The 27,733-nt window shown below is 36.6% G+C and overlaps 1 protein-coding gene across 1 annotated transcript; it reads left to right on the top strand.

The window, feature by feature from the left end:
• The first annotated feature begins 1,221 nt into the window (after positions 1 to 1,221).
• LOC127620571 (leucine-rich repeat neuronal protein 1-like) lies at positions 1,222 to 26,946 on the top strand. Its single transcript, XM_052093726.1, has 2 exons — positions 1,222 to 1,446; positions 20,848 to 26,946. The coding sequence occupies exon 2, from the start codon at positions 20,942 to 20,944 to the stop codon at positions 23,174 to 23,176; it is 2,235 nt and encodes a 744-aa protein (XP_051949686.1). The 5' UTR covers positions 1,222 to 1,446; positions 20,848 to 20,941; the 3' UTR covers positions 23,177 to 26,946.
• The last annotated feature ends 787 nt before the right edge of the window (positions 26,947 to 27,733 follow it).

Genomic DNA, 27,733 nt, shown 5'->3' with positions numbered 1-27,733 from the left:
TGAAATATATGAATGGCAAAAACTGCAATGTAAGGATATCATTAGGATTGACTACTTATTTTCTGATACTTATATTTTCATAAGGGCAAGCAATTTATTGTGTCCACTATAATAGAGATAAGTGTACATAGAAGTATTATACTGGCATGTAAATAAAAGTATTTCTGTTTTTCATATCTTTAAATTCTGGTTTATCTTACAGAAAACATAAAGCTTTTTCCTCTGTAAGTAATAATATTAGATTGTGATGTAATAAATATTTTCTAACAAAACTTTTTATTAGTAAAATATTCTAAAATCAAAGATTGTTGACCGGAAATGTCAATAACAAGGAATAAATAAATAAAATGTGATGTTATTTTATTTATTAAAAAATACTAAATATAAAGAACAAAATAAAGGTTACTAAAGATAAAATGTAAAAAAAAAGTTAAATAAGAAAAATTATTCAATAACAATATAAATATAAATAAATATATAGTAACAAAAATAACTAGATATATTATATTATTTAACATAATATATTTTCTTTTATATATATATATATATTAAAACCAGAGATTGTAGATAGGAAATTAGATTTTTCAATAAAACTATATTACAAGGAATAATTAACTTCCTAATAAAATAAATTTTATTTCGTTTATAAAGAAAATTTTATTTTATTTATTCAAACATATTAATATAAAGAAAACATCTATATATATATATATATATATATTGGCTATACATTTTCATTACGTATGAAGTCTGTTTAAGTCACCATCAAACCTTTCCATTAAAGAACAAATACAGTTAAAATAAAATATCTTGTATCTTTCTTATTAACCAAAAAAGGCCAAACCCTTTATGTTTGCTGGGTCTCAAGAGAATTAAATAATTGTGTGAATAATTTCTGGTTTGCAATACCATGCTTTTGTCTTAAACAGAAATATGAGCCTCTCTATGACCTAATGTATTATCTCAGGGCTTTCTTTATTCCTGACGCTGCCGCAGGAGCGGTAAACCTGGAGGTAGAAACAAATCTGGACCATTACATCATTGATATGAGGTAGAATGATGTTCCGCCTCCCCTGTATCTCACTGGCGGAGCGATCTGGTCTGGCTCACCTATTGGTTAATGTCAGCGCAAAGGGAAGATACGAGAGGGCGTGGCCTACGCGTGTAAGGGCGCTTTAAAAACACTGTAAAAGAAGCATAAGGGGACGGTGCTGATGCTGATGCTGATGCCGAGCTTGTGATGCGAGAATAATTTCACACCGGAGGCAAGGCTCGAAACGGACCGAGCGGGTGACGATTGACAGTATATTTAGGATAAAATAAACAAACGCGAAATATAGTCAACTGGTTACGGTAGAAGCGAATATTTGGTCAAATTGCAAAGTAATTGTGCAGAAATAGGTGAGCGCGAGAACGTGTATCGGATCCATCCCACGATCGCTGGAGGTAAGGGCGTTTCTAAAAGCATCTCTTTGTAATTCGTGCTATTCAATTCAGAAGTCACAAAGTTGCAAACTGATGCCACGTCATAAAGGGATAAAAACTGCCGGGAAATGAGCAGTATACTACTTGTTTAAAGATTGAAGCTTGTGTTCTTAAGTTTGACTGTCTTTCCTTTGGGTTTTCGGTTTCTCTTGAATGGAGAGTAGCTCTATCAAATTCTTCACCTGCTCTTGGACTCAATGACCCTGTCCTAAAAATCTGAAGTGCATGAAATAACACATAACCTCATCAGACATAATGCGTCTTGTTTATTTGTATATGTTTGTTTGATTTGTGTTTTGAATTTGGGTCACACTTTAAATGACAGTGATTCATGTTATAGTAGCTGCTTGTACAGTATTATTGGTTTTACTACAGTTATTTATTATAGTAATAACATATATGGATACTGTAATTTAAAGTATTTTCGTTTGTTTAACATCCTTGCTGTTATGCTATGTCATAACCTGCGCAACCTAGGCTTTTAATAAAATAGAACAACAAAATTAAATGTACATTTAATAAACAATACAGTTATTGACAGTCATGAGAGTAGGCACATTTTCAGAATCATAAGTACAACAGTATGTATAGGGTACGTCTACATGTTATTGAATACTGATGTGATGCATCTTAATATTCAGTTTTATTTAAATGATTTCAAATAATGGTCAGGTTTGTAGGGTTTTTGATCAAAAGTATTTAATATAACAAACATGTATTTGCAATTTGGCCACAAGATATTATTAAGATATGCATGATAACCTCTGACATGGTTGCTTTTTAACAACCTCATTTTGGTAGTGTACCCTTAATGATGATTTCTTGTTTGAGTACCTTTATATTTCTGCTTGAACAAAAATGTGCTGTTTAATTATAGCTGCTCCTGCTCTAAATAAAACCATGCGAACGAGCTCTGAAGTAGCAAACCAGGAGAAAATGGCCCATGGGAATATGTGTGAACGCAGCAGAGACAGCCCAGGAACCGTTAGCAGTTATAATGGCTGCTCACATCTTTAGTTCATGTGATCTCACACTCCATTTGATTATTAACTGTAGATTTATTTCCTTGGGCTTCATTCCCTGTTTCTAAATGCTTTAGTGATAGAATTGTATCCCCAGATCTTTGTTCAGTAAACTGAAGGTTAAACTCAGTGTATGCATGTTTACTGCACTGTCTACTCCAAGATTTGACATAGAATATCCAGTGGCAATCTAAGACGGGATTTAAATAGTTTATTGTTCATAAGTTATCAAAAATGCCCTTAAAATCAAACACTAGAATCAAAAATTCAACAAAAAATGAACATGTTGTCACTATTACCCTTGTGTTACTCCAAACCTAAATCACCATTCACTTTCATTGTATGAAAAAAGATTCAATGAAAGTGAATGGTGACCAAGGCTGTTAGTCCTAAACCTCCATTTCCCTTTTTGATTTGTAACTAGTAGCACTTAATAAACAAGCAAAATAAAAAAGTAAAAAAGTCTAGAGCAAATAGTCTTCCTTTATATTTATATTTCTATCCACATATAGTAGGCCTGGGTAGCTCAGCGAGTAAAGATGCTGACTACCACCCCTGGAGTCACGAGTTTAAATCCAGGGTGTGCTGAGTGACTCCAGCCATATCTCCTAAGCAACCAAATTGGGCCGGTTGCTAGGGAGGGTAGAATCACACTATGTGGTCGCTATAATGTGTGGTTCTCGCTCTCTTTGCACCTGCAGAAGCAGTTCACAGAAATCAACGTCATGTTATTGTGTCATGTGACTCTTAACCCTTGACCCTTAAATGACAGTGTAGTGTGAACAGCATTTGGTCCGTTTAAATTATGCGTAGCATATATAATTTACATTTATGCATTTGGCAGACGCTTTTATCCAAAGCGACTTACAGAGCCCTTATTACAGGGACAATCCTCCGGAGCAACCTGGAGTTAAGTGCCTTGCTCAAGGACACAATGGTGGTGGCTGTGGGGATCGAACCAGCGACCTTCTGATTACCAGTTTACCAGTTATGTGGTTAGACCACTACACCGCCACCACTCCATATCGAAGCCAAAATACAAACATTTTTTGTGTTTCATGGAAGAAAGTCAGTCAAATGTAAATGATAAATGATTGCAGAATTTATATTTCCATTTCCCTATTCCTAATATTACCATTAACTGCCCAACAATATGCAAAATAAATTATTGATGGCCTTAAAAGAAAAATGTACTATTTGGGTTTCTAAAACTTCACTCACTGCAATATGTATATAATGGGCTGTACGTTCTTATACCTTGTATAATTTTATTTATGTTTTTTGAGGATAAGGGGATGTCATGCAACCTGTCCATGTTTGGCTAGCTTCTACCGTGTGACAGATGAATTTGTACCAAAATACTGTAGAGTGATTGGATGCATAGCCTTTAACATCAACAAAAAACATATGGGAAGCATTTACTTCTCCCTTTTAAAAGTTGATAGGCCTATTTATTTTGCTATCTTGTGCACAATTAAATGGTTAGTTGCATTTTATTATTTGCATTTAGCATTGTTTCATCTCTGCTGTTCGCAACCCTATCAGACCTGCGACACAGCACTGTACCTTAAGTTTTGCTGTCCACCATTGTAGGGTGGACAGTTACTACGAGTGATATTTTATAGTGTATAGATCAATTAATGCATACATATTTTTAACCAACTAAAAAAACAGCAATTCTTTGTTTGTAAAACGTTCTCACACTGAGAGCACCAAATCAGGCCTCTCACCTCAAGGCAAGTGTTGCGTTAGTTAAAAATCTTGCGCACACAGTTAGAAGTGTCACGAAGAGCTCACAAAACCTATTTTAATCCGCACGATTCTCTAGTGGAGGTGTTTGTAAGTTACTCCGACATTATCAAGTTGCTAATGCCACTCACTGTGAGCCGAGGCTGTGTTATGTGTGCGCTGACTCAGTGTGAGGTGTCCACCTCCTGACCATGCGGGATGTGGAATGCGTCTCTCCAGCCTAAAAATGGATTATATTTCTGTAGGTGCTTTGCATAATGCACTGAAGTATTTCATTTGTAGAGAGCAACACTTTAACATTTGTTTGAAAAGATTCAGTCTTTGGGAAGCTATATTCATGATTAAAGTCGCTACAGTGTTTTGCTAGTCTTGGCCAGTCTCCCATCCTGGTATGTTTGCAAGTTTTAGAAGGGATTTAGACACTTTTTGTTTTGCGGGTCAGACTAAGACCAGCCAGACCAGATTAAACCAGCTAAAATCAGCAAAGATGGTTAAGCTGTTCAACCAGACGTCTATTTGATGTGTCTGTTTACTTGTGAAAGACGTATTTATTTACGCTGTTTGCTCATCTGCAATATGTCTGTAAGATATATGTCAATAAGCATGTCTCGGATGTCATTAAACATTCAGCAGATATCTTTAATATGATAAGATATATAATAATACATAATTAATCTTATATAAAATATAATATAATCTGATATTTTTAATTTAGAAGATGTTAATTAGATTATGATGCTTTCCCGAAGTTGGATTTAAAACGTTTAAGATCAATCAAGAACCTTTTTTACCTAATGTTTATTATCGCAAAAAAATAAATAAGTGCAAATGGTGGTAGATGAAGGATAAATGGTGTTAGGGTACAATGGGGCTAAAAGGAAAATAGTTTTCTTTTTATTAATTGATCTATTAATTGATAGAGCAGCATAATTTGTGTGAAAATAAATAATAACGGAAGGGTGTTATGATTAATATATATATATATATATATATATATATATATATATATATATATATATATATATATCTTTTTTTTTTTTGAAGGCAAGGGAGCATTTTCCCCAAATGTGGGGGCTTTTTACCCCAGGGGTTTAAAGTAATATAGTGTACATATAGGGACAATTATAGGGCAAAATTCATCAACTAAGGCAAATACTTGTATAAAAAATATGATTTTTCTTTTTTTTTGAGTAACAAATGAAGATAATACTTATTCAAAATAATCACTTTAGAAAAGGTTAAACCATTTCTTGTTCATTTCAATCATATTTGGCATTTCATAACATCTCAAGTATTCTATAAATAAATGAATCTCCATTGTGACTGGATCAGTCAATGTACGCTTTGAAAATTTTTCATATCAAATCTATTCGCCCACAATGTGTTTTATGGGGGCCTTTAGCCCCTGCAACAGGGGGGCTTTTAAAAAAAAAATTTTTTTGACCTCAGATACCATCCTTTCACCTATTTGGCAGTTATTTAAAACCCTTTGATTTATTCACTTTGAACAAAACTGTATATGAAAAATTAGTATTTTATCTAAAAATAAATGTGATAATATAAGGGATTTTCATTAGCTACATACATTTGCAACTTTTTAAAAATGATTAAATATTAGATCAAATAACCCCAAAATCAAACTTTAGACATTGCACGCAATGGTCACATTGATTAGGAATATTTTGCCGTGAATGGTGACAAACAGATGTTCAGGAAAGTGCTGGGGTAGTTTTTGTTGCTATTTATTCTTTTGAGAAAATAAAATCATAAGTGCCTTTTACCCTGGGGGGCCTTTAGCACCGTTGTACCCTACTGCAAAACACTTACAATAACTGAATTGGCCCAGAACATTCCTTTAAGGGGGCAATATACTTTAAAATATTGAAAAATCAGGTTATATTATTTAGAATAGAGCCGTATTTCTCATGCACAAAAATAATGAGGAACAATCTGTTTGTCCAACCAATGGAAGATATGGATGTATTTGGTTAACCTGTTTGAAAATATAGTTTTTGTTGTAAACAATATTATGTTTGGCCAATATTCTAACATGAGGGTGAGTAAATGATGACAGAATTTGAACTTGTGGGTGAATTCTCTTTAAGTAGCATTGCTACTTTTAGTTAGTAACTCCCAAACACTGGAGAGGTTAAATGGAGTTATTGAGGACCAATGGTACTGTGAGTGGAGAAAGGCATCAGGTCTTTTGTGACCCATAACAAATGAACATAAATGAACTCTTGGGTCATGTCCTTGAACGAGTCCTCTTCTCCCCTGAGAGATGCTTTTCAGCTACATCTCTCTCCATTACCTCGTCTCCATCGACATTGCGGCTTATCTCTCTCACCCACTGTCTCTCTGTCTTTCTTCCTGTCCACTTCTTTTCCTTATCTTCCAAATCTAAAATTATTTTCACTTTCACAGAGCACCAACTGTTGGGGCAAAGAATGAGAAAAGAGGGGGTGTTAAAAGGACCTATATTTTAAGGCAGGTGTTTCAGTCTTGACTCTTTCAGATTGGTTCACTGATGTTTTCAGCAACCATTTCTGTAGATTACACATTAGCAACAAATATGCAATGAGTAACGTATTTCAACTTCAATCATTACAAAACGTTTGCGACTGATTTATTCGTAATCGATCAGGACCGAAACAATGGAAGTTTAAGGAATATTCCGGGTTACAAGTTAAGCTCAATTGACAGTATTTGCGGCACAATGATTACCACAAAATCATTTACTTGTCAAAATCGAGATAACATTGAAACACCTACAATGGAAGTAAATGGGGCCAGTCCGTACATTTTAGAATACTCACTATTTTAAAATTATAGCCACAAGAAGTAAACCATGTGTTTTAACATGATTTTGGTATTATATTTTGCTTAATAACCTTTTATGTTTAAAGGTATAGCCAATTTTACATATTTGTTCCCATGACGATGGCAAAAACCCTCAAATGACTGTAAAAATGACAGTTTAAACAACTCAAATAATACATGAGTTTTAACTGAAAAATGAATGTAAGTGCTTTTATAAAATTATAACCCTCTTAAAAATTAAATTGTAAGTGCATCAATGTAACCTGTTTTTTTTTTTTTTTTTACATTTTTTAAAGAAGGGGACATCGAGGGACGAGTCAAAATAAATTTTTGTGTAATCAACATTATGCCACAACTGCTGTCGATTGAGTTTAACTTGTATTGAACCCAGAATATTCCTTAAAAGAGAATGATTTGTTCACCTAAATGATTCATTCATCAAAACCGTTTTGTTTACGAACCATCATGCACTTGAATCAAACGACGGAAATATAAGGACGATATGGATGCACGTGCATCATGCTAAAGTGTTGTATGTTCTGAAGTGCTGGCAAATGATGTTTTTAAACCTGTGAAACTATTAAGATGCTTACAAACACCTGACATTCAATGAGAAGCAGGTTGACTTCCGGAAAGAGTTGAAAAAACAAAAACTATTAATGACCAGGCAAACAACAGAGTTAAACTTTGTTTACCGTACTCATTTGCATCAAAAGCAATTGCCTCTCATATATTGACAGTGGAGGATTATTTACGACTAACCTGTGATGGATTGTCATAAAGTACTCTCAGAAACATGCTCAACCGTCACACTGAATACTGTAAGCGAAGGTCTACTGTATCGTGCATTTACCGCGTATAGTTATATTTAATATATATATATATTAGATAGGGTGTCAAGTAGTATTTAATGGGGTGGCACAAGCTCATATTAGATCAACAGAGCAGGGGGCATGTCCTGATAAGATGAAAACTCCTAGAATAGTTGAACTAAAATGATAATTTACAGAATAACAGAAATACAAATGTTGACAGATTTTCCATTTTTGGGGACGATATTCTTGAACATTTAGTTTGCACTAACTCTTGCCACAGAGTGTCACCTACATCAGTTTTATAGCCTCAAATATTGCCAGAACATAAAATTTCTCTGTAATATTTAATTAAAAGCACTTAAATAATGACTCATACATCTATTTTTTCACTCACACAGCCTACACTCTCAGCAACAGTTCTCTGTCCTTTTGTATGATATCAATAACCGTGTATATATGGATAGTTATCTGGCTAAATGTGTGTGTGTGTGTGGATGAATCTGTTCTGGGTTTTTACATTTTAAACTCATTCTATTTATCTCAGCAGGCCAGTGATAGGGTAAATAACTTGACTGGACCTCCAATTGCATTTATTGGCATAAAAAAAAAAATGCTTTGAATTTTAAGTGTTTTTTCCCTTGCAAAAATGCTTACACCACCATTTCAGTGATTCAGTATGCATCCCATTTAAAAGCTGCACTAGCTTCAGTACACATTTAGTGCTCTTATTTGGATCTCTTTGCAGCTTTGGATGTTACAGTGATAAAATGTAAAGTTATGTTAGGTCATGTAAGTGCATTATTTATTACAAATAAAGTGTGTTATTTTATAGACGCTAAAATACATTTTCCTATCCAAGCCTAATATGCAGAGAGCTATACACCGATCAGCGACAGCATTAAAACCACCTGCCTAATATTGTGTAGGTCAACCTCGTGCTGCCAAAACAGCACCAACCCGCATCTCAGAATAGCATTCTGAGATGATACTCTTCTCACCACAATTGTACAGAGTGGTTATCTGAGTTACCATAGACTTTATCAGTTCAAAACAGTCTGGCAATTCTCTGTAGACCTCTCTCATCAACAAGGCATTTCTGTCTACAGAACTGCCCCTCACTGGATGTTTTTAGTTTTTGGCACCATTCGGGGTAAATTCTAGAGGCTGGGGTGTGTGAAAATCCCAGGAGATCAGCAGTTACAGAAATACTCAAACCAGCACATCTGGCACCTACAATCATAGTCTAAATCACTGAGATCACATTTTTCCCCATTCTGATGATTGATGTGAACATTAACTGAAGCTCCTGACCTGTATCTGCATGATTCTATGAACTTCACTGCTGCCACCCAATTGGCTGATTAGATAATCACATGGATGATTGTTGGTGCCAGATGGGCTGGTTTGAGTATTTCTATTCTGCTGATCTTCTGGGATTTTCACACACAACAGTCTCTAGAATTTACTCCAAATGGTGCCAAAAACAAAAAAACATCCAGTGAGGGGCAGTTCTGCGGACAGAAATGCCTTATTGATGAGAGAGGTCAACAGAGAATGGCCAGACTGGTTCAAACTAACAAAGTCTACGGTAACTCAGATAACCGCTCTGTACAATTGTGGTGAGAAGAATATCATCTCAGAATGCTAATCTGAGCATTCTGAGATGCGGGGTTGGCGCTGTTTTGCCGGCACGAGGGGGACCTACACAATATTAGGCAGGTGGTTTTTATGTTGTGGCTGATTGATGTATGGAAGCCATTCGTACGTTGATTTCCACGAAAGTGTAAGCACTGGTTCTGTTGCCAATCAAAACATTGCTCTGTTTGTTTGAGTATCACAACCATAGCAACACTGGCTCAACCAATAGTGTGAGGTTGGGGTGGGACCTTTTGTTTGGTTATGACCCATGGATTACGGGAGGAGTGTTCGGGAAATTTTGTTTAAAAGCAGTCATTATTTTGCACTTCATAAAATGACAAAATTCAAATTGTAGGGTTTGTTCAAATATATATATATATATATAAATGTATACATATAAATGTATATATATAAATGTATGTATATATATATATATATATATATATATATATATATATATATATATATATATATATATATATATATATATATATATATATATATATTTTGTATGTGTGTATATATATATATATATATATATATATATATATATACATACAAAATTAGTTCCGGTCCTCGAATCTGACTGGATGAGAGACGTTTCATGAGCACTGATGGTCTGACACCATCAGCACTCCAACGCTTCACTGTGTGTGTACCACTCCGCTTGTGTTCATACTGTTTTTAACTAAAGTGTATGAACCATGCATATGTGTTAAGAGTTTCTGTTTGTCTTTTTTTTTTTTTCATTACAAATGTTAGCCAGCAGATGGTGGCTAAAGATCATTTTTGTGTGTATTATGAGCCAGTTAGTTGACATGAATCCGCATCAGCTAGTGTTTACATAAAACAGCTCTTCGTGATTACTTATATTACTACTACTAAAGCTAGGAAATAGCTTTAAAAGGCTTTAAACAAACTTCTTCAGAATTATGGCTCATCATAGCTGAGAGACACAACAGACTGATTAATTACACAATGGGTGCTGTTTAAAATGGCGTTGGACATTGCAGTTTCTATAGTGATCGACTTTGCGCACAAGCTACTGTGAAAAAGGGAGAAATATCACCGCTTGGATGGCTATTTTTCCACTGAGAAAGCTGATCTTCAGAAAGCTGACAGCATCTCTGCTTGGGTGTGGCAACCGGTAATCACACATGCTCCGTCTCTCTCTCTCTCTCTCTCTCTCTCTCTCACACACACACACACACACAAAAAGAAAGAAAGTAAAATCTAAATTTAGCCATCATTATCTTTATGTAAAGTATAGTAATTTTTTTGTTTTGTATTGATTTGGGTTTAAATATGACCAGGATATTTTCTTGGCAGGTTTTCGTGTGAATCATATCAATTAAATATGAATCGAATCATATCAGTTAAACAGTTTTGTGCAGGATTTCCATCTGAATGATGCTAATAAAGAACCTGTCAAGTGTAGCTTGAGTTTGGTGATGTCATGGTGCGTCAGAGGGTGATGGAAGGCCAGGGAAGGAAATTAGGTCATGAGGTGATGGCAAATTGTGATGCCCCATATGCAGCGCTCCTCACACCAATTAACAGTTTTTCCACTTTTTTTACTCAATAGAAAAAGGCAGGGATAAAAATTAAAGACCTGCCTGCAGTGCTTTCAATAATTAATAACCCATTCATTAATTTTTCATCTACTCCAATACGTTTGCAGATGTGAAGGGCTGTGTTCAGGCATGGCGAATATAAAGGAAAGGAAACTTTCTAAAAGAGAGATCAGCCCCAGAGGGTTATCAGTTACACGTGCTCCTAATCTCAGATCACTGCTGTATTACGGCACATCTGTGGGGAGCAATGCTATAATGTCTTGCTCTCCATTGTTGTGCTTTGCCATGATCTGCAGTCACGTGGATGTAAACTTTTCATATCATTACAGTTTGATTTGCTGTAACAACACAGTGATGTGCGTTTTAATCTGTGTACATTGCAGACAGTGAAGGGAGGACATGTTAATCAGATACAATACATTTGTCAGTATGCTTGTTTTTCCTTTAACAGCTCAAAGTGGAAAATCTAGCAATAGAACTTTGTGTCAGACTCGTCAACATCTGGCTGGATAATCTCTCTTAAATTACAATGTGAGCCTTGCAATGCTCTTTGCTTGGTCACTGACATGAGTGCCACAACTGAATCGAACAACATCTGTCTTGGAATGCAGCGTTTCAAACCAAGGGCTTTTTTCTCATGGGTTACATTCATTACTTTTCTAATGTATCATTGGGAATTTGACCCATGGTGTTATTCTGATACACGCTCAATCAGATGGTTTTGACTGCATATGTGTGAAGTAAAAAAAAAAAAAAACACACAAATGTATGGGTTTGGGGTGATGGTTGACGTGTTTTTTTTATTAGTACCAAATAGTACTTACCATAACCATACCATAATGTTCAAGTAGTATGCAATTCTCATGTATGAAACCTAATACATAAAAAGAAAACTTAAATATAAAAAAAGCACCGTAAAGCACTATGTCTATCACACCTATCATATCGCTTCAGAAGACATAATGTAAACCACTGGAGTCGTATGGATTACTTTATTCTGCCTTTTATGTGCTTTATGGAGCTTCAAAGTTCTGGTCACCATTCACATGCATTGTATGGACCTAGAGAGCTGAGATATTCTTCTACAAATCTTCATTTGTGTTCAGCAAAAGAAAGAAAGGCATACACATCTGGGATGGCATGAGGGTAAATAATGAGAGAAATTTCGTTTTCGGTGAACTTTTACTTTACTACAGAGAAGTTATAGTAGATATTGTTATTATTATTATTATTATTATTATTATAATATATATTTTTTAATACTGCCGCTGTGCAAGTCAAACTAAGCTAATACAACAATGTGGATTTATTGTATAATAGCTTGGTTTTACTATAATAATAATAATATAATAAAAAAAATATATATACACACAGTGTATATTAATATAATAATTAACAATTCATGTATAATTATCATTATTTTTTTTTAGCATTACTGAACTGAAGTTTGCAGTTTTTTCATATGGTGTATTTTAAAAAGTGCTAAAGAAAAGATGATGTCCTCTATAGTTGAATAATACCCAGAATTTGTAATGTTGAATATTTATAAAATCCATGTATATATTTTAGTCAGTTTCTTCAGATTTTTTTCTTTAGGCCTTAATTAATATATTCTCTCAACTGTATATTTCCATCTGTATTCACTAACCCACTCAGGTAATTCCCTCATCTCTCATTCAGATCTCTCTCTCTCTCTCTCTCTCTCTCTCTCTCTCTCTCTCTCTCTCTCTCTCTCTCTCTCTCTTGTCTGTGTGTCCCATCACACACATATGCAAAAGGAAGCCCCAAGGGTTGGTCCTTTTTGCTTCTTCCTGTCAGGTTGCCATGGCATCAGGCAAGGTGGCCCCATTTCCTGCCATGCGGAGAGACCGGGGGGGTTATGTCCTGAACGACTGTCCCACTGTCTAATGCGATCAGACAGGCGTGTTGGGTAGTGACACACACACACACACACACACTCTCTCACACACACACACACACACACACACACACACACACACACACACACACACACACACACACACACACACACACACACACACACACACAGAGAGCCCAGAGGATGGATGAGAAACACTTCCTCTCAAACACTTTCAAATACTCCACCCTTCTTCACCTCTGAAGGTGATCTGATCACAGTAACAGCAGGATGGGCAGACGCAATGGCAAATACGCCTACATGGATGTTTAGGGCTTAGCCTAGACCTCTGCGGCGTGTGAGGCTATTCCAGAAAATGTTATTCTTCAGAGGTTGCTCTTTCAAAGCTCAGGAGTCTTATTGGAGATCTTAAGCCTGATATACACTGTAGGATTTTTACAGACCGTTATGATTGTTACTTTGTTACATGCAAATTTATCTGCCACTAAGAAAGAATAACGGGAATGTGTTAGGGTCCCAATTTTGATTGGATTACTGTAACTCTCTACATCTCTCATTCAGTCAATCGTCATTGTCTCACTTGCAGATGGTCCAAATGCTGCTGCTGACGGGTACCCATAAGAGAGATCATATCTCCCCCATTTTAATATCTCTTCATTGGCTCCCTGTCCTTTACAGAATCAATTTTAAGCTGCTACTGTTGTTTTTAAATCGTTGAATAGGCTGGCACCGATCTATCTCTGTGACCTCCTGCACATACATAAGAATTCAAGGTCACTTAGGTCCTCTGATCAGAGGATTTTGATCATTCCCTGGTCCCGGTTAAAGCAAAGAGGTGATTGTGCGTTTGCAGTTGCTTCATTTTATAATCTTTCATTGTATAGCACATTGGTCAATGGTCTATTGTTTTTAATTGTGCTTTATAAATAAATAGTTGTTGCTGTTGTTACTTGTCAGACTGTACAATATGAACGCATTGAGATCACCATGACACACTGTATGACATTATGTCAGACTTCACGATACACATCGTTCATACTGATCAGAAAACATGAAGTGGAGGCTCAGTGGTTGAGGCTCAGGGTTACTGACCAGAAGGTCAGGGGTTCAAGCCCCAGCACCACCAAGATGCCACTGTTGGGCCCTTGAGCAAGGCACTTAACTCCAGGTTTCTCCGGGGGGATTGTCCCTGTAATAACTGCACTGTAAGTCGCTTTGGATAAAAGTGTCTGCCAAATACATAAATCTAAATGTAATAGAAGTATATAGATTTTTAACAATGCATAGAAGCGAAATGGCAAGATTTGCATGGAGGAGTGTTTTTTTTGTTGCTCCAATACCACTCCATCACCTGCCAAATAGACCTTTAATAAGACATCCTGATCACAAAAACACAAAAGTAAATATGTTGAGAATGAACGCCAGTGATGGAGGTAGTAGCCTACAGTAATAATTAGCTACCACAAGCAAAGATTCATTGTGGGAAAAAAGAAGATTTGTGGCCCTAAAAATGACTAAGTTCTGCGTTCACATTGGTAAAACAAAAAGGTTGGGCTTATAGTACATCTTTATCCTCGTTTCGATTATTAGCTGAAGTGCAACACTTTTATCCAAGTATTTTCTGCTTATTTATTGATAATTGGGCACAAATGTTGCTATGGTGCAGACTCGGAGCAGGTTTCTTCCCAAGTGAATTGGGGTGCGAGAGAGGAGCGGACTGTCTCATCTTGGCATCGTAATTGCAGTCACACTATACTACTATAATGCTAAATTTCTGACACTGCCAGAACGTCGGAGGCTAAAGATCATCGCAAAGGCTATTAAACGGCCATCGGTGAGCATGTGACACTAAATGTTGTAAGATTGCCAATTTTACTCTACAATGACAGAAATCTTAAGAATCTAAAAATTTGTCACAGATGGCATAATCGTCTGTGAGGTCAGTCTAGCTGATCCCACAAAAGCTCAATGTTGTTAAGATCCATAACACTCTTACCAATTATCTGTTGTCCACTATAACCTTTTCTTTTTGTTTTTCTGTTTCAAAAGTGGCTTTTTCTTTGCAATTCTTCCCATAAGGCTGCACCCCTGAGTCTTCTCTTTACTGTTGTACATGAAACTGGTGTTGAGCGGGTAGAATTCAATGAAGCTGTCAGCGGAGGACATGTAAGGCGTCTATTTCTCAAACTAGAGACTCTGATGTACATATACTCTTGTTTAGTTGTACATCTGACCTTCCACATCTCTTTCTGTCCTTGTTAGAGCCAGTTGTCCTTTGTCTTTGAAGACTGTAGTGTACACATTTGTATGAAACCTTCATTCCTCAAAACAATGATTGACTGACGAGTTTCTAGAGAAAGCGGCTGCTTTTTTGCCATTTTTATCACAGTATTGTCACTATTAAGTTACATGAAGTAGATTGTATCAAATATTGTTTATAGTTCCAACAATATTGTTAACAACATTGGTAAAAACATTACTAACAACAGTGTTGCCAATATTAATAACATTGTTCCCATGTTCCCACTAACAACACTGCTGCCATTTCACAGTTTTACTCCTAAGCTTTATGCACTGGTTCGATCTATTCAAAGAATTGGTTTTAAAGAATGGTTCATTCGTGAGTTGGATATCACACTATTCAAAAAGCCTTACACCAGCAAACAAGCATCCCATGTTTTTCAGGCAGGGATGTTATTTTCTGTACTCATGTGTACCGATAGGTCTTTGAGGTAAATCAGACGTTTGAGGCTCTTTGCTGTTCATATTTGGCAGTCGGCAGATAGGTACACACCCCTCTCCTGTCCCCTTGCTTCTCATCTCACCCTTCTTCAATACACCTCTCGGGGGAGTTAATTTGTGTTGAATGCATGAAAAGATCAGAGTGGGGAGAGGGGTGGGTTTGGGAGGGGTAATTCTTCATTTCCAAAGCCAGCACTGTCTGAGCGGTATGTCCGTGTTGCGTCTTTGTTCTGAGAATTGTGAACAGGCCTATTGCAGCACATGAAAGCAGCTTAAAAGACCCCTAAGACTGTGCAGAATATGTAAGTGAAATGTGTTGGATTGGCTTTTTTTACTTGTCTGCCACATGTGAGCTGCTCAAATGATGTCAGTCGGATTTTGTTGTTGTTGTACTGCTTGAAACACAGTCTGAAGGCAAATCTGTGTAGAAAATAGATATATAATGAGAATGGGAATGATATAATGAGAATTCTTCTACTTTGCATTTTTATAATTATTTCTTAAAATATATATATATTTTTTCATTCCGTATTATTTTGTTGTTCTAACCATTTGAGACACGAGCGTGACTGCTGTGTACATTTTTCATTCCCCTTTTAGATTTGTAACTAGTAGCCCCTAAGAAACATATAAAAAATAAAAGAAAATCCTAAACATTGATGGTCATATATGTGGATACAAATATATATATATATATATATATATATATATATATATATATATATATATATATATATATATATATATATATATATATACATATATATATTATAAATATATATATAATTTTTTAACTTTTTTTTTTTTTTTTTTTGGTGTGGAGTGTTGGTTAATAATGTTTATGATACATTACAGACATTACATCAGAAATTAGCATAAACATTTCTGATTTAAAGTAATGACCGGCATCATCCAATCACTGCCAACCATGTTCAAACCAAATTAAATATAAATTCTGAATCCATGTGATTAACATTGTACCATGTCTGTCAAACATGTTGAGTGGTCCAAACATCATCTGCAGCCTGAAACTGAACTTTTGACCAGATTTAAGGAGGGAATGCACTTGGCTGCATAGGAAAGCTATAGGATGCCACCTTGCACATATAGTCATTGTGTTTAACAGTGCGCCTTTTTGCGATATATCCATGAAATGGCATATCGGATGCAACTAGAGACTGTACTCTTTTGACTCAGATGGGTTTAAATGTAAAAACTTAATGAGGTTTCTGACCAGATGTTGTCTTTTTTTTTACATTTCTCGAGATCGGTGCCATGTTGTTTTGTCAAATGACTCAGTGCATCAAAGTTTATCACTTTAATGACAGTCGGTTTGAATGAAATTAAATTATGCATAGCCTATAGCGAAGCCAAAACGTAATGTCCACACATGTGGATGCAGGGTCTCAGGAAGCTTAGATACTAATTATTGATTGATGTTTCAACGGAAGCAAGGAAATCTTTTTCTTCTTTCTTTTTGTCTTAATATTTAAAAATCCCATGTTATTTCCAGGTTTAAATTGATTTATTTGATTTTTTTCACATTTTCAATGTGATCTCAGACTTTTGAACCCTACTGTAGATCAAAGTACCACCGTATTATCATCTGATATGATCACTGTACTATGGTACCACAGAACATTTAGTAAGGCTCAGACGAACAGGGAGATGTTCAGTAGTTTGGTAAAGAGTGACTCATTTAGAAGCATAAAAACAAATTAAACATTAAAGTTGGAAAACCCTTGTGCTTCCTGTGTTAGTGTCTAAAATTTGCGTATGACATAACAGACAAGTAAGTTGCCTTCTGTTGCATCACTGGCTGCATTCTAATGCACAATCAGGATATGTGGTTTGCAAGAGACAAACCTTTGTTCCACGTAGTGATGTGCTTTGAACAAATCTGTTGTTACAGTTACTTCATAATATGTCAATTTCTGTCTGCAACACTTGTCATTTATCAGATCTCATTTGAAATATGTCATATATGACAGACAAGAATAGAAATTAGTGAAAGACTCTAATGAAGCCACTATAACGTTTTCATTAAAGAGATGGCTCATCCCAAAACATTTTTATTCTGTCATCATTTACTCACCATCATGTTGTTCCAAGCCCATGCGACTTACTTTCTTCTTTAGAACATAAAAGGTACTGTTAAACAGAATACTAGTCATCACTAACTTTCATAAAATGTTTTCTTCATACTGTATAATGATAGTTTGTGGTGACTGAAGCTTCTGCATAACATCTCCTTTTGTGTTCCACAGAAGAAAGTCATATGGGTTTGGAACCACATGATGGTGAGTAAATGATGACAGAATTTAAATTTTTGGGAAAACTACCCTTTAATGCTGTTAGTCTTCACATATGAATTATGAAGGCATATGGTAGCACTTTTAGGTTTTGGTAGATTTTGTTGTCAGTATGAGTCATGCAGTAAGACCTATTAACCGCACACAGTCTCTGGTTCTTCACTTGCACCTCCTGCCAGTTAATTCAACACATTAGCACTGAACAGCAATCAGGAGAGAGATGCATCACAGACTCTTGCGTAACAGGAGATCAAACAATAGTCCATCACCAAAAATGCTTGTTTGAACTCATGGCATATAACTCATGGAACTAAACCTGATATGTTTGTTTCTTTTTATGGCTATTGAAATGTATACAGACAAATGCCACTATGCATCACTTTCTACAAAATGGATACAAATATTGGGTTTGAAACTGTTAAAGGGATAGTTCACCCAAAAATGAAAACTCTGTCATATTTTACTCACCCTCATGTTGTTTAAACCTGTATGATTTTCTTTCCTCAACACAAAATGAGATGCAAGGCAAAATGTTAACCTCAGTCACCATTTACTTTCATAAAACTTATTTTTCTCCATACAATGAAAGTGAATAGTGACCGAGCTGAGGCTAACACTCTGCCCAACATCTCCTTTTTTGTTCCACGAAAGCTAGATTGGAAAAACATGAGGGTGAGTAAAAGATGACATTTCTATTTTTTTGGGGTCAACTAGCGCCTAAGTTATTTATTTTTTTTTCATTTGTTTTTCAAGAAATTTCAGTTAAAATGTCAAAACCTGAAAAGGTCAGCCTAAACTTAAGAAAATGTTGATTCTCAACATCAAGAGATCAAATAAAATATAAAATTAAAAAAGCTGTTTATATGAGGTTTGCAATCATGTTACCAAAAGCTGTGACATGTGACATGTCCAAATATGTTTAAAAATATAGTTTAAACCCATTATTTTCTAGCAAGGAGCATTACATAATGAAAAACAAAATGATATACAAAATATGCAAAATAATAAAAATAAAAAAAACATCAGAATATGTTTCTGGGTCGCATATTTAGCCTAATTTTAGGCTATTACTTAGTAGGCGTTAGCTATTAAAGGACCACAATGTTGGTTTATGGTTATTGCTAAACTTATATTTCCTCATAAATGAAAAGGGGAAAATATATTTGGTAATTTTCACTTACAATAACTTTGGTAAAAGGGTTGAATGTTTTAGCTTGATACATTTGGGTAAACATTTTCAAAATGGAATGAGACAACTTTCCTTATGCTGTAGAAATTGTCCAAAATATGTCTTTTTTTTAAATAGGGAGAAAATCATGCATGGGTTGCATGCAAAATGTGGTATACATTATGCTTTTGGTAATTCAACTTTGTTAATAATAATGAACAAAATTATATACTTTATATAATACAGTATATATATATATATATATATATATATATATATATATATATATATATATATATATATATGATGACATATGATATGATAAAAATCCCCCTTTTCTTTTTTGTTTGGGGTATGGACATGGGATTTGTGCCTGTAATGCTTTTTAAAAAAGTCAAAGTATACTATATACATGGACAGTTGGCATACATTGTTGGTTTGTAGTTTATCTTTAGTTCAGAAAAGATTGAATAGGTGTCAGATGGTAAGTAAATTTTATAGTGACCACAATGCTCAAGGCTAATACATGCTCTTGAGATCTGAAATGCTTCTGGCCTAGAAATATTTTGTCTATGGACATTTAGAGTATGATAAAGTGCTTGCAATCTGTTTTATTGCACCAGTGTTCATTTTCCCTTTCCACCCTTACAGTTATAGCCCCTCTGAGATCTGTTACACTGAATGGTTACAAGATCGTGCAATACTTCTAGGCGCACTTACATTTACTGGAAGATGATTTTGAGACCGACGATGCTGCATACACAGGCTTTGATGTGTGCCTTTCATGTATTTGTCAAAGCTTGTGCTTGCTATATTTTCCATGCAGGACACAACAATGCTGCACACTCGCTAACAATTGCTTGCTCTTTGAGTAAAATGAAATATGACTGAATAATCAATTATCAGAGGCATCTATGAGTACTGGCAGGGAAACAAGTCTAGAAATTTGTAGCATATTACTAATATCAATTCTAGATATATTGTATGTTTATTTCAAAATGCATGAATTGATTTGTTTTGTGTGGTCTTAAGGAGAACAGAAATTACAGAATTTATACTTTAAGGGATTGTTCCAAATACCTGTTTGACTTTCTTTCTGTTGAACACAAAAATAAATGCTTGGCAGACTGTTAGCTTCATTCACCAATCACTTTCATTAAATGGGAAAGAGCAGTGTCAAAAGGATAGTTCGCCCAAGAATGAAAATTTTGTTTTAGTTTACTCAACGTCATGTCATTCAAAACATGTTTGACCTTCTATCTTCCATGATACACAAAATGCTATGTTAGTCTCAGTCACCATTCACTTTCATCAAATCTTTTTTCCATACAATGGAAGTGAATGATGACTGAAGCTGCCATTCTGCCTAAAATCTCTTTTTTGGGGGGTGAATTATCCTTTAAAAAATGTCTCCTCTTGTATTTCATGGAAGAAAGTAAGTCATAATGAGTTTGGAAAGACATGACGGTGTGAAGTGAGAATGATCAATGTAGGATGAACTAACCCTTTACTATTCCTTCTGCATTCGCAGTAACTGATGCTAAGAAATATTGCCTCTAAAGTCGGCTTTAATGATGTTTTCACTCAGTAGACATCATAAACACTGCATGATTTATATGTCCCCTTTCTTTTTCATTTTATAGGGCTGGATAAGAAAGCTCCTGTCTTCCATTTCATAGAAAATTTTCCTCCAACTGTCAGCTACCAACTGTGCGCAGCACTCTAGAGATCCTCAATATGGAGAGAACTGCCATTTCCACTTCACTGCTCACAGTCTGCTTAATTTTGGCTGTGTGTCGCTGTTCCCTTGCGATTCCCTTCTGCCCTGCCCAGTGTGTCTGTGAGACCCGCCCATGGTACACGCCTCAGTCGGTCTACCATCAAGCCAAGACTGTTGACTGCAACGAACTCCATTTGAGCCGAATTCCATGGAATATATCCATTGATACTCAGGTGCTACTTCTTCAGAGCAACAACATCTCTAGGGTAACCTCAGAGCTCCAGAGCTTGGTCAACCTCACGGAACTGGATCTCTCTCAGAATCACTTTACACAAATCCAAGACGTTGGCTTGAGTAACCTATCCCAACTAGTCACACTCTACCTTGAGGAAAACCAGATTAAAGAGCTGCCTGATTTGTGTCTAAAGGATCTAGTCAACTTAGAGGAGCTTTACATTAACCATAATCAGATCTCTTCGATTGGTCCCAAAGCATTTTCAGGGTTGTCGAACCTTCTAAGGCTTCACCTCAACTCAAACAAACTCGTCGCGATAGACAGCCATTGGTTTGAATCCCTACCCAACCTGGAAATCCTAATGATTGGGGAAAATCCTATTCTTGGCCTACAAGACATGAACTTCCATCCCCTCTCAAAATTGCACAGTTTGGTGCTAGCGGGAATGGGACTCAGGGAAATCCCAGAGGGTGCTTTCCAGGGTTTAGAGTATCTCGAAAGTCTCTCGTTCTTCGATAACAAGCTCACGGCAGTGCCAAAAAAAGCCCTGCGTGTTCTACCCAGCCTCAAGTTTCTCGACCTTAACAAGAACCCTATCGTCCGTATCCTGGAAGGTGACTTCCGTGACTTACCGCACTTAGAAGAACTCAGTCTGAACAGCATGGAGGAACTTGTAGCAGTGGAAAAGGGCGCATTCTCCAACCTACCGCAAATGGCCAAACTAGAGCTCTACAACAACCCTCACCTGTTCTTTATAGACCGTGCCGCATTCCTGAACATGCGTGGCTTGCGTACCTTACTGGTCCATAATAACGACCTCACATTATTTCCCCATGAGATTATTTCTGCCTTCCCCAGTCTAGATGAAATCAGTCTTCATAGCAACCCACTCAGGTGTGATTGTCTTGCCAATTGGGGCCCAGTCCTGGGCAATCAATCCAGCCTTAAGCTTTTGGAATCCCAGATTACTCTCTGTGCCTCCCCGCCACATCTCGTTGGTCAGTCCCTTCAAGAAGTGGTGTCTGCAAGTTGGAATGGGGCAAGCAATACCTGCCTGCCTCTTATTTCTCAACATGCCTTCCCTCTGCAACTCAATGTCACCATCGGCCAGCTTCTAACGCTCAGCTGTTGGGCCGTTGCAGATCCTGCACCTCAGTTTTACTGGGTGACACCCACGGGCGACAAGGTCACTTCGGAAGCCGTTTCACCATCCTTAAATGAGGGTGCAGGAACCATGAAGAAGCACCGGATGCAAGACCAAGGTGCTCTTGAGATCTCACACATAGAACCGGAGGACGATGGCCTCTACACATGTGTTGCTTGGAACAGCGAAGGGGCAGACACTCGGAGTGTCTCCGTTTATGTGGATAAGAGTAACTGGCATGGTGAAAGCCATAGCAGGGGCCATCATGGGATGGTGAACACCACAGGATCCTTGGTAGTCCAGGCAAAAATTGTCCATGCTCAGTCTGTGGTGCTAGAATGGAAGGTGCATCCATCTGTGCGATTTTACAACCATGAGGTGGCGCAACCGAAGTGGCTCAGTGCTACCGTCAAGATTGACAATCCGCAGATTAGCTACACAGCGATGGTGCCAGTAGATGTTCAAGAATACAATCTCACACACCTTCTACCTTCAACAGAGTACCAAGTTTGCCTAACTATGGCCACCAAGGAGCAAACCCAACACTCTTGCATCAACGTGACCACCAAAGAGGCCAGCTTTGCTGTGGAGATGGTTGCGCAGCAGACCAATGTAGCTCTAGCGGCAGTGATGGGCTCGATGTTTGCAATCTGCATCATGGCTCTGCTGGTGTTCTACATGGGACGGCGTATGAAGCAGAAATCTTGCCATCATTCTCTGAAGAAATACATGCAGCACACCACCTCCATTCCTTTGAACGAGCTTTATCCACCTCTCATTAACCTCTGGGAGAATGAGACGGAAAAAGAGAAAGAGGGATCCATTGATCCTCAAAACTCACAGATAGACACCTCAAAAACATACATGTGGTAGTAGCTGCTCTACGGAATGCAGATAGAAGAGACATTTTAAACAGTTTATGCACTGTATTGTACTTAAATGACAAGTATGTATTTAATTGTTGATTTGTCATTGTGAAAGATGTATTTTTAGATTGTACCCTTCAAAACCAAGCATACTTGGTTGCAGTTGTGACATGGTAGTGAAACACTGCTGAGGCAAACAAAACACACTCTATTCTATTGCATTGCATTGTATTTTCTGCAACCTGGTCTCATAGAATCACGTTACTATACCTACATTTTTGCAAAATTATTTTTATGTGGCTCGTTGTATGTATTGCAGCAGTTTCCAGGCGCTACAACAACGACTTTTATTCCCTTTCACACAAATCAACAGACAAGGTTCTTTCACTCTCGCAAGGAGAAATCGGGAGATGGCAAATCAAACTCAAAAGGTTTATTTATTTTCTCTCAATCCAATGCTTTTCTGCACCCACAAATGATTCTCTCACACACACACACAAATGCAGGCTTGGTTCTCTCTCTCTCCCCTCTCTTGACTGCCCCATTTTATCCTTCTCTGCTCTCACTGTAAAACACAAACAGTTGTTAGAGATAACACCCACAGATGGGACTCCTTACCATTCTCATCTCCCGATCTCGCTCTCCATTAACAAATTGCCGCTCGACCACGCCCCCACCTCCACATACCCCCATTGCCCGACTCAGGCCAGGGAGCCATCCGGCTTGACCAAACCCCCCCCCCCCAACCTCAATTTGAAATGGATGAAGAGCTAGTTCCAATGGGTGATCTGCGCATTGGTATCCTTCATTCGATGGAACCACTGGAGTGGGGCATGGTCTGAACAGAGGGTGAAGGCCCGTCCCAGGAGGTAATACTGAAGCTTAAGGACCACCCACTTGATGGCCAAACATTCCTTTTCAATGGTGCTGTACCTCGACTCTCTCACCGAGAGCTTTCTGCTGATGTACAGCATCGGGCGCTTCTCCCCTTCGACCTCCTTGGACAACACGGCTCCCAACCCCCTGTCTGATGTGTCGGTCTGTGACACAAAAGGGAGAGAGAAATCAGGAGAGTGTAATAACTCCAGACTACCACCCCTGGTGTCGCAAGTTTGCTAGGGAGGGTAGAGTCACATGGGCTAACCTCTTTGTGGTCACGATTAGGGGTTCTCGCTCTCAATGTGGCACATGGTAAGTTGTGCGTGGATCACGGAGAGTAGCATGAGCCACCACATACGGAGCCTCCGCAGTGTCATGCACAACGAGCCATGTGATAAAATGCACGGATTGACTGTCTCAGAAGCGGAGGCAACTGAGACTTGTCCTCCGCCAACCGGATTGATGTGAGCCACCATGAGGACCTACTAAGTAGTGAGAATTGGGCATTCCAAATTGGGGAGAAAAGGGGATAAAAATAAATAAATAAATATCTCAGCTCTGTAGGTCCAAATAATGCAAGTGAATGGTGGCCACAACTTTGAAGGTCAGAAAGATCAGCAGAATAGTAATCCAAATAACTCCTATGGTTAAATTCAAACCTTCAGAAGGGATATGACTATAAATGTCCACTTTCAATTTTTTCTTCTTTTGTTTTTGGTAATTCACATTCTTTGTATAACTTAAATATTGACCTTTTTCTCACCCAGATCTATCATATAGCTTCTGATGACATATATCTAACCACTGAAATCTTATGGATTACTTTTATGCTGCTTTTATTTGTTTTTTTGACCTTCAAAGTTCTTGGCATCATTCACTTGCATTCTACAGAACTGAGATATTCTTCTAAAAATCTTTGTTTGTGTTCTGCTGAATAAAGAAAGTCATACCCATTTGGGATGGCACAAGGGTGAGTAAATGATGAGATCATTTTCCTTTTTGGGTGAACTATCTATTTAACCTTCTGTTCCTCATCTGTTTGGAAGAAGATTTACTCGCATTAAGCACCGCACAATGGACATTTCACCTTAAACCTGCTGCAGTTTGCAAAAATGTAATCACATAATTGTCACAAGATCATGCTGATTTTCTAAGAATAATTCAACGTTTAGCATGCAGATGTGCTTGCAAATTCATGTAATTTATTTATAACAGCATTAAGAAAACGAATACACTTACACAGACAAACTATTTATTTCACTCCAAACATATCAAATTACTTGACATCAGATTGACAGTTTCCGGAGTTTTTGCATGGAATTTTGCATGATATTTTGGTGCTCACGGGGTGAGTTTTTGCCTAGTTTTCTCACTTCTTAAAATACATAGGTGCAAGAAAGACATTAACATGTGCTCGATGCTCTCATTTGTCTTCAGCCCATCACATTTCATCACCTGCATTGTACTGAAAATAAAACCTAAATCAAACCTGCCAGGTGCTACGAAATTGCTGTTACTGCAAACTAATTTGCTGTCATATGTAATTAATCCTGGTACACAACTGCACAGCTGTGTTTATTTACCCTTCAATTTGAAATACTTTTTAAAATAACAATTTATGAAAGATATGGATGTTTATTAGTACTGACTGAAAATGTATTTCACATTTGATTTAAAGTAAATCATTAACTTAAAGATCATTTGGTTGAAATGCCTGACCTGACGTTCGCCAATGGAGCCGTTAAACGTTTTGCACCTCATCATTGCATTGGCATATTTAAGATCAAGAAATTGCTACTGTTCACAGTTAAATATGTTGCCACTTGCCAAATTCAATATTCACACAATTCAATCTTAAAATTGCTATTGTAACTGCATGGTGTGGGAATTGAAAATGTATCAATGTAATAAATTAATTATATGGAATTAAATTTGACTTATAAATATACAATCCCCGTTAAAAACAATAATCATTTCAGTTTAGTCCAGATGATCTGTTAATGTTACATTAAACCTGTCAGGTTTTTATATAATACCATATCATATTGATTAATGCAAATGTTATGCAAGACACAAGCTCATTTGTTATTGTTATGTTAAATATTTATCAACAAATACAACATCCATCCAGACATTGATCAAATATATACAAACCAAATTAAACTTTGATCTATCCGAAGGTGTTCTTTCAGAGGATTACCTTTTAATATGTTATGTATGATTTGAACCAAAGATAAGACACACATTCAGTATTTCTCAGCTGCCATAAGTCAATGTGATGTCATACTATATTTAGCACTGAAGGACAGTGGGAAAATATCTATTATCTATTTCAACATCTATTGATTTTCTTTACTTGCATGCTCAGTCCTTGAGTTATTGAAATGTACTATCTATTTTCCTTTAGAATGATTTAAAACAATATTCTGAAATTTACAACAATTAATGCTGTTTTTTTATTTGTATTTGAAGGGATGCAATTCAAACACAAGTTCTCAAAGCAGACATTTAGAATTGACATGTTAGCTCATATGTGAAATGTTGAAGATGCTCATACTCATGTCAGATGTTTTTAAAATGTTCGTTTGTCACTGAGTGTAAATCACATTGTGTGTTATTACTGGCAGAGCAGAGAAAATGTCACCTTACATTAAGCTTCAAATTTATCACTACAGCTCCGCCCCCTAGTGGTGGAGAACACTAATGACGTCTTACACGATATGCTGTATCTCAGTGAATAGCAGGGTATTTGTAATAGAAGAATATTATTGTTATATTTCAATTAAGTCAACAAAAATGGTTTTACACTGTTAAGACGTGTTGTGACGTCCGTGCTCAATAGTTCAGGGGAAATGACTGTCTAAAAAAAAAAGAAATTGAGAGAAATAAACACTATATCACTACAACTATTAAGCCTCTTTTTCTTGCCTTTTCTTTGATGTTTACTGTCTTTGTACAAAATACTCCCACTATAGTGTCTAAACCAGTCTGAAAGACACTGGATTCTTTACTCAAAAGAATACAGTGTAATTACTTAAAAATGCCTCAACCCTGGGTTAACATATTCCTGCGTTATCTTGTTCCATGTTTCACACTGTTCATTCTTTACCCTTTTAAAAAAGTTGCTCAACCCCCGGTGTGGTGTAAGTGTATTGTTAAATGATATAAAAAGTTACCCACACCCATTTGGATGATAATTCAATAAATCCAATTAAATATTGAATTCTTAAGAATCATTCTTTCAAGGGATTACCATCTAAATTAATTTTATGCATTTAGTGTCTTTGGTGCCTTTCTCTGTACCTAACTGTTAAATTAGCTAACTGTAATTGTTATAATTCTTTACATATAGCACTCTATCTATACTACACTAGTTTACTATACTATACTATACTATACTATACTAGTCTAGTCTAGTCAAGATTTAAAGGAATAGTTTACCCAAAAATGAAAATTCTCTCATCATTAACTCAAAATCATGCCATCCCAGATGGATATGACTTTCGTTCTTCAGCACAACACAAATTAAGATTTGTAGAAGAATATCTACACACTTTTGGTCCATACAATGCAAGTGAATGGTGGAATGCAATGGACTCCATTGGTTGAAACAATGTCTTCAAGTGATATGATATAGGTGTGGGTGAGAAACAGATCAATATTTAAGTCAATTTTTTACAATAAA

This window comes from Xyrauchen texanus, chromosome 27, assembly GCF_025860055.1.
Source record: "Xyrauchen texanus isolate HMW12.3.18 chromosome 27, RBS_HiC_50CHRs, whole genome shotgun sequence".
In the NCBI taxonomy this organism is placed as follows: domain Eukaryota; kingdom Metazoa; phylum Chordata; class Actinopteri; order Cypriniformes; family Catostomidae; genus Xyrauchen; species Xyrauchen texanus.
The sequence above is the reverse complement of the archived record's forward strand: the minus strand, read 5'-3'. Positions and strand labels throughout refer to the sequence as shown.

Excerpts from the sequence above, each read along its gene's own strand:
- LOC127620571 (XM_052093726.1), top strand. The coding sequence starts at position 20,942 with ATGGAGAGAACTGCCATTTCCACTTCACTGCTCACAGTCTGCTTAATT.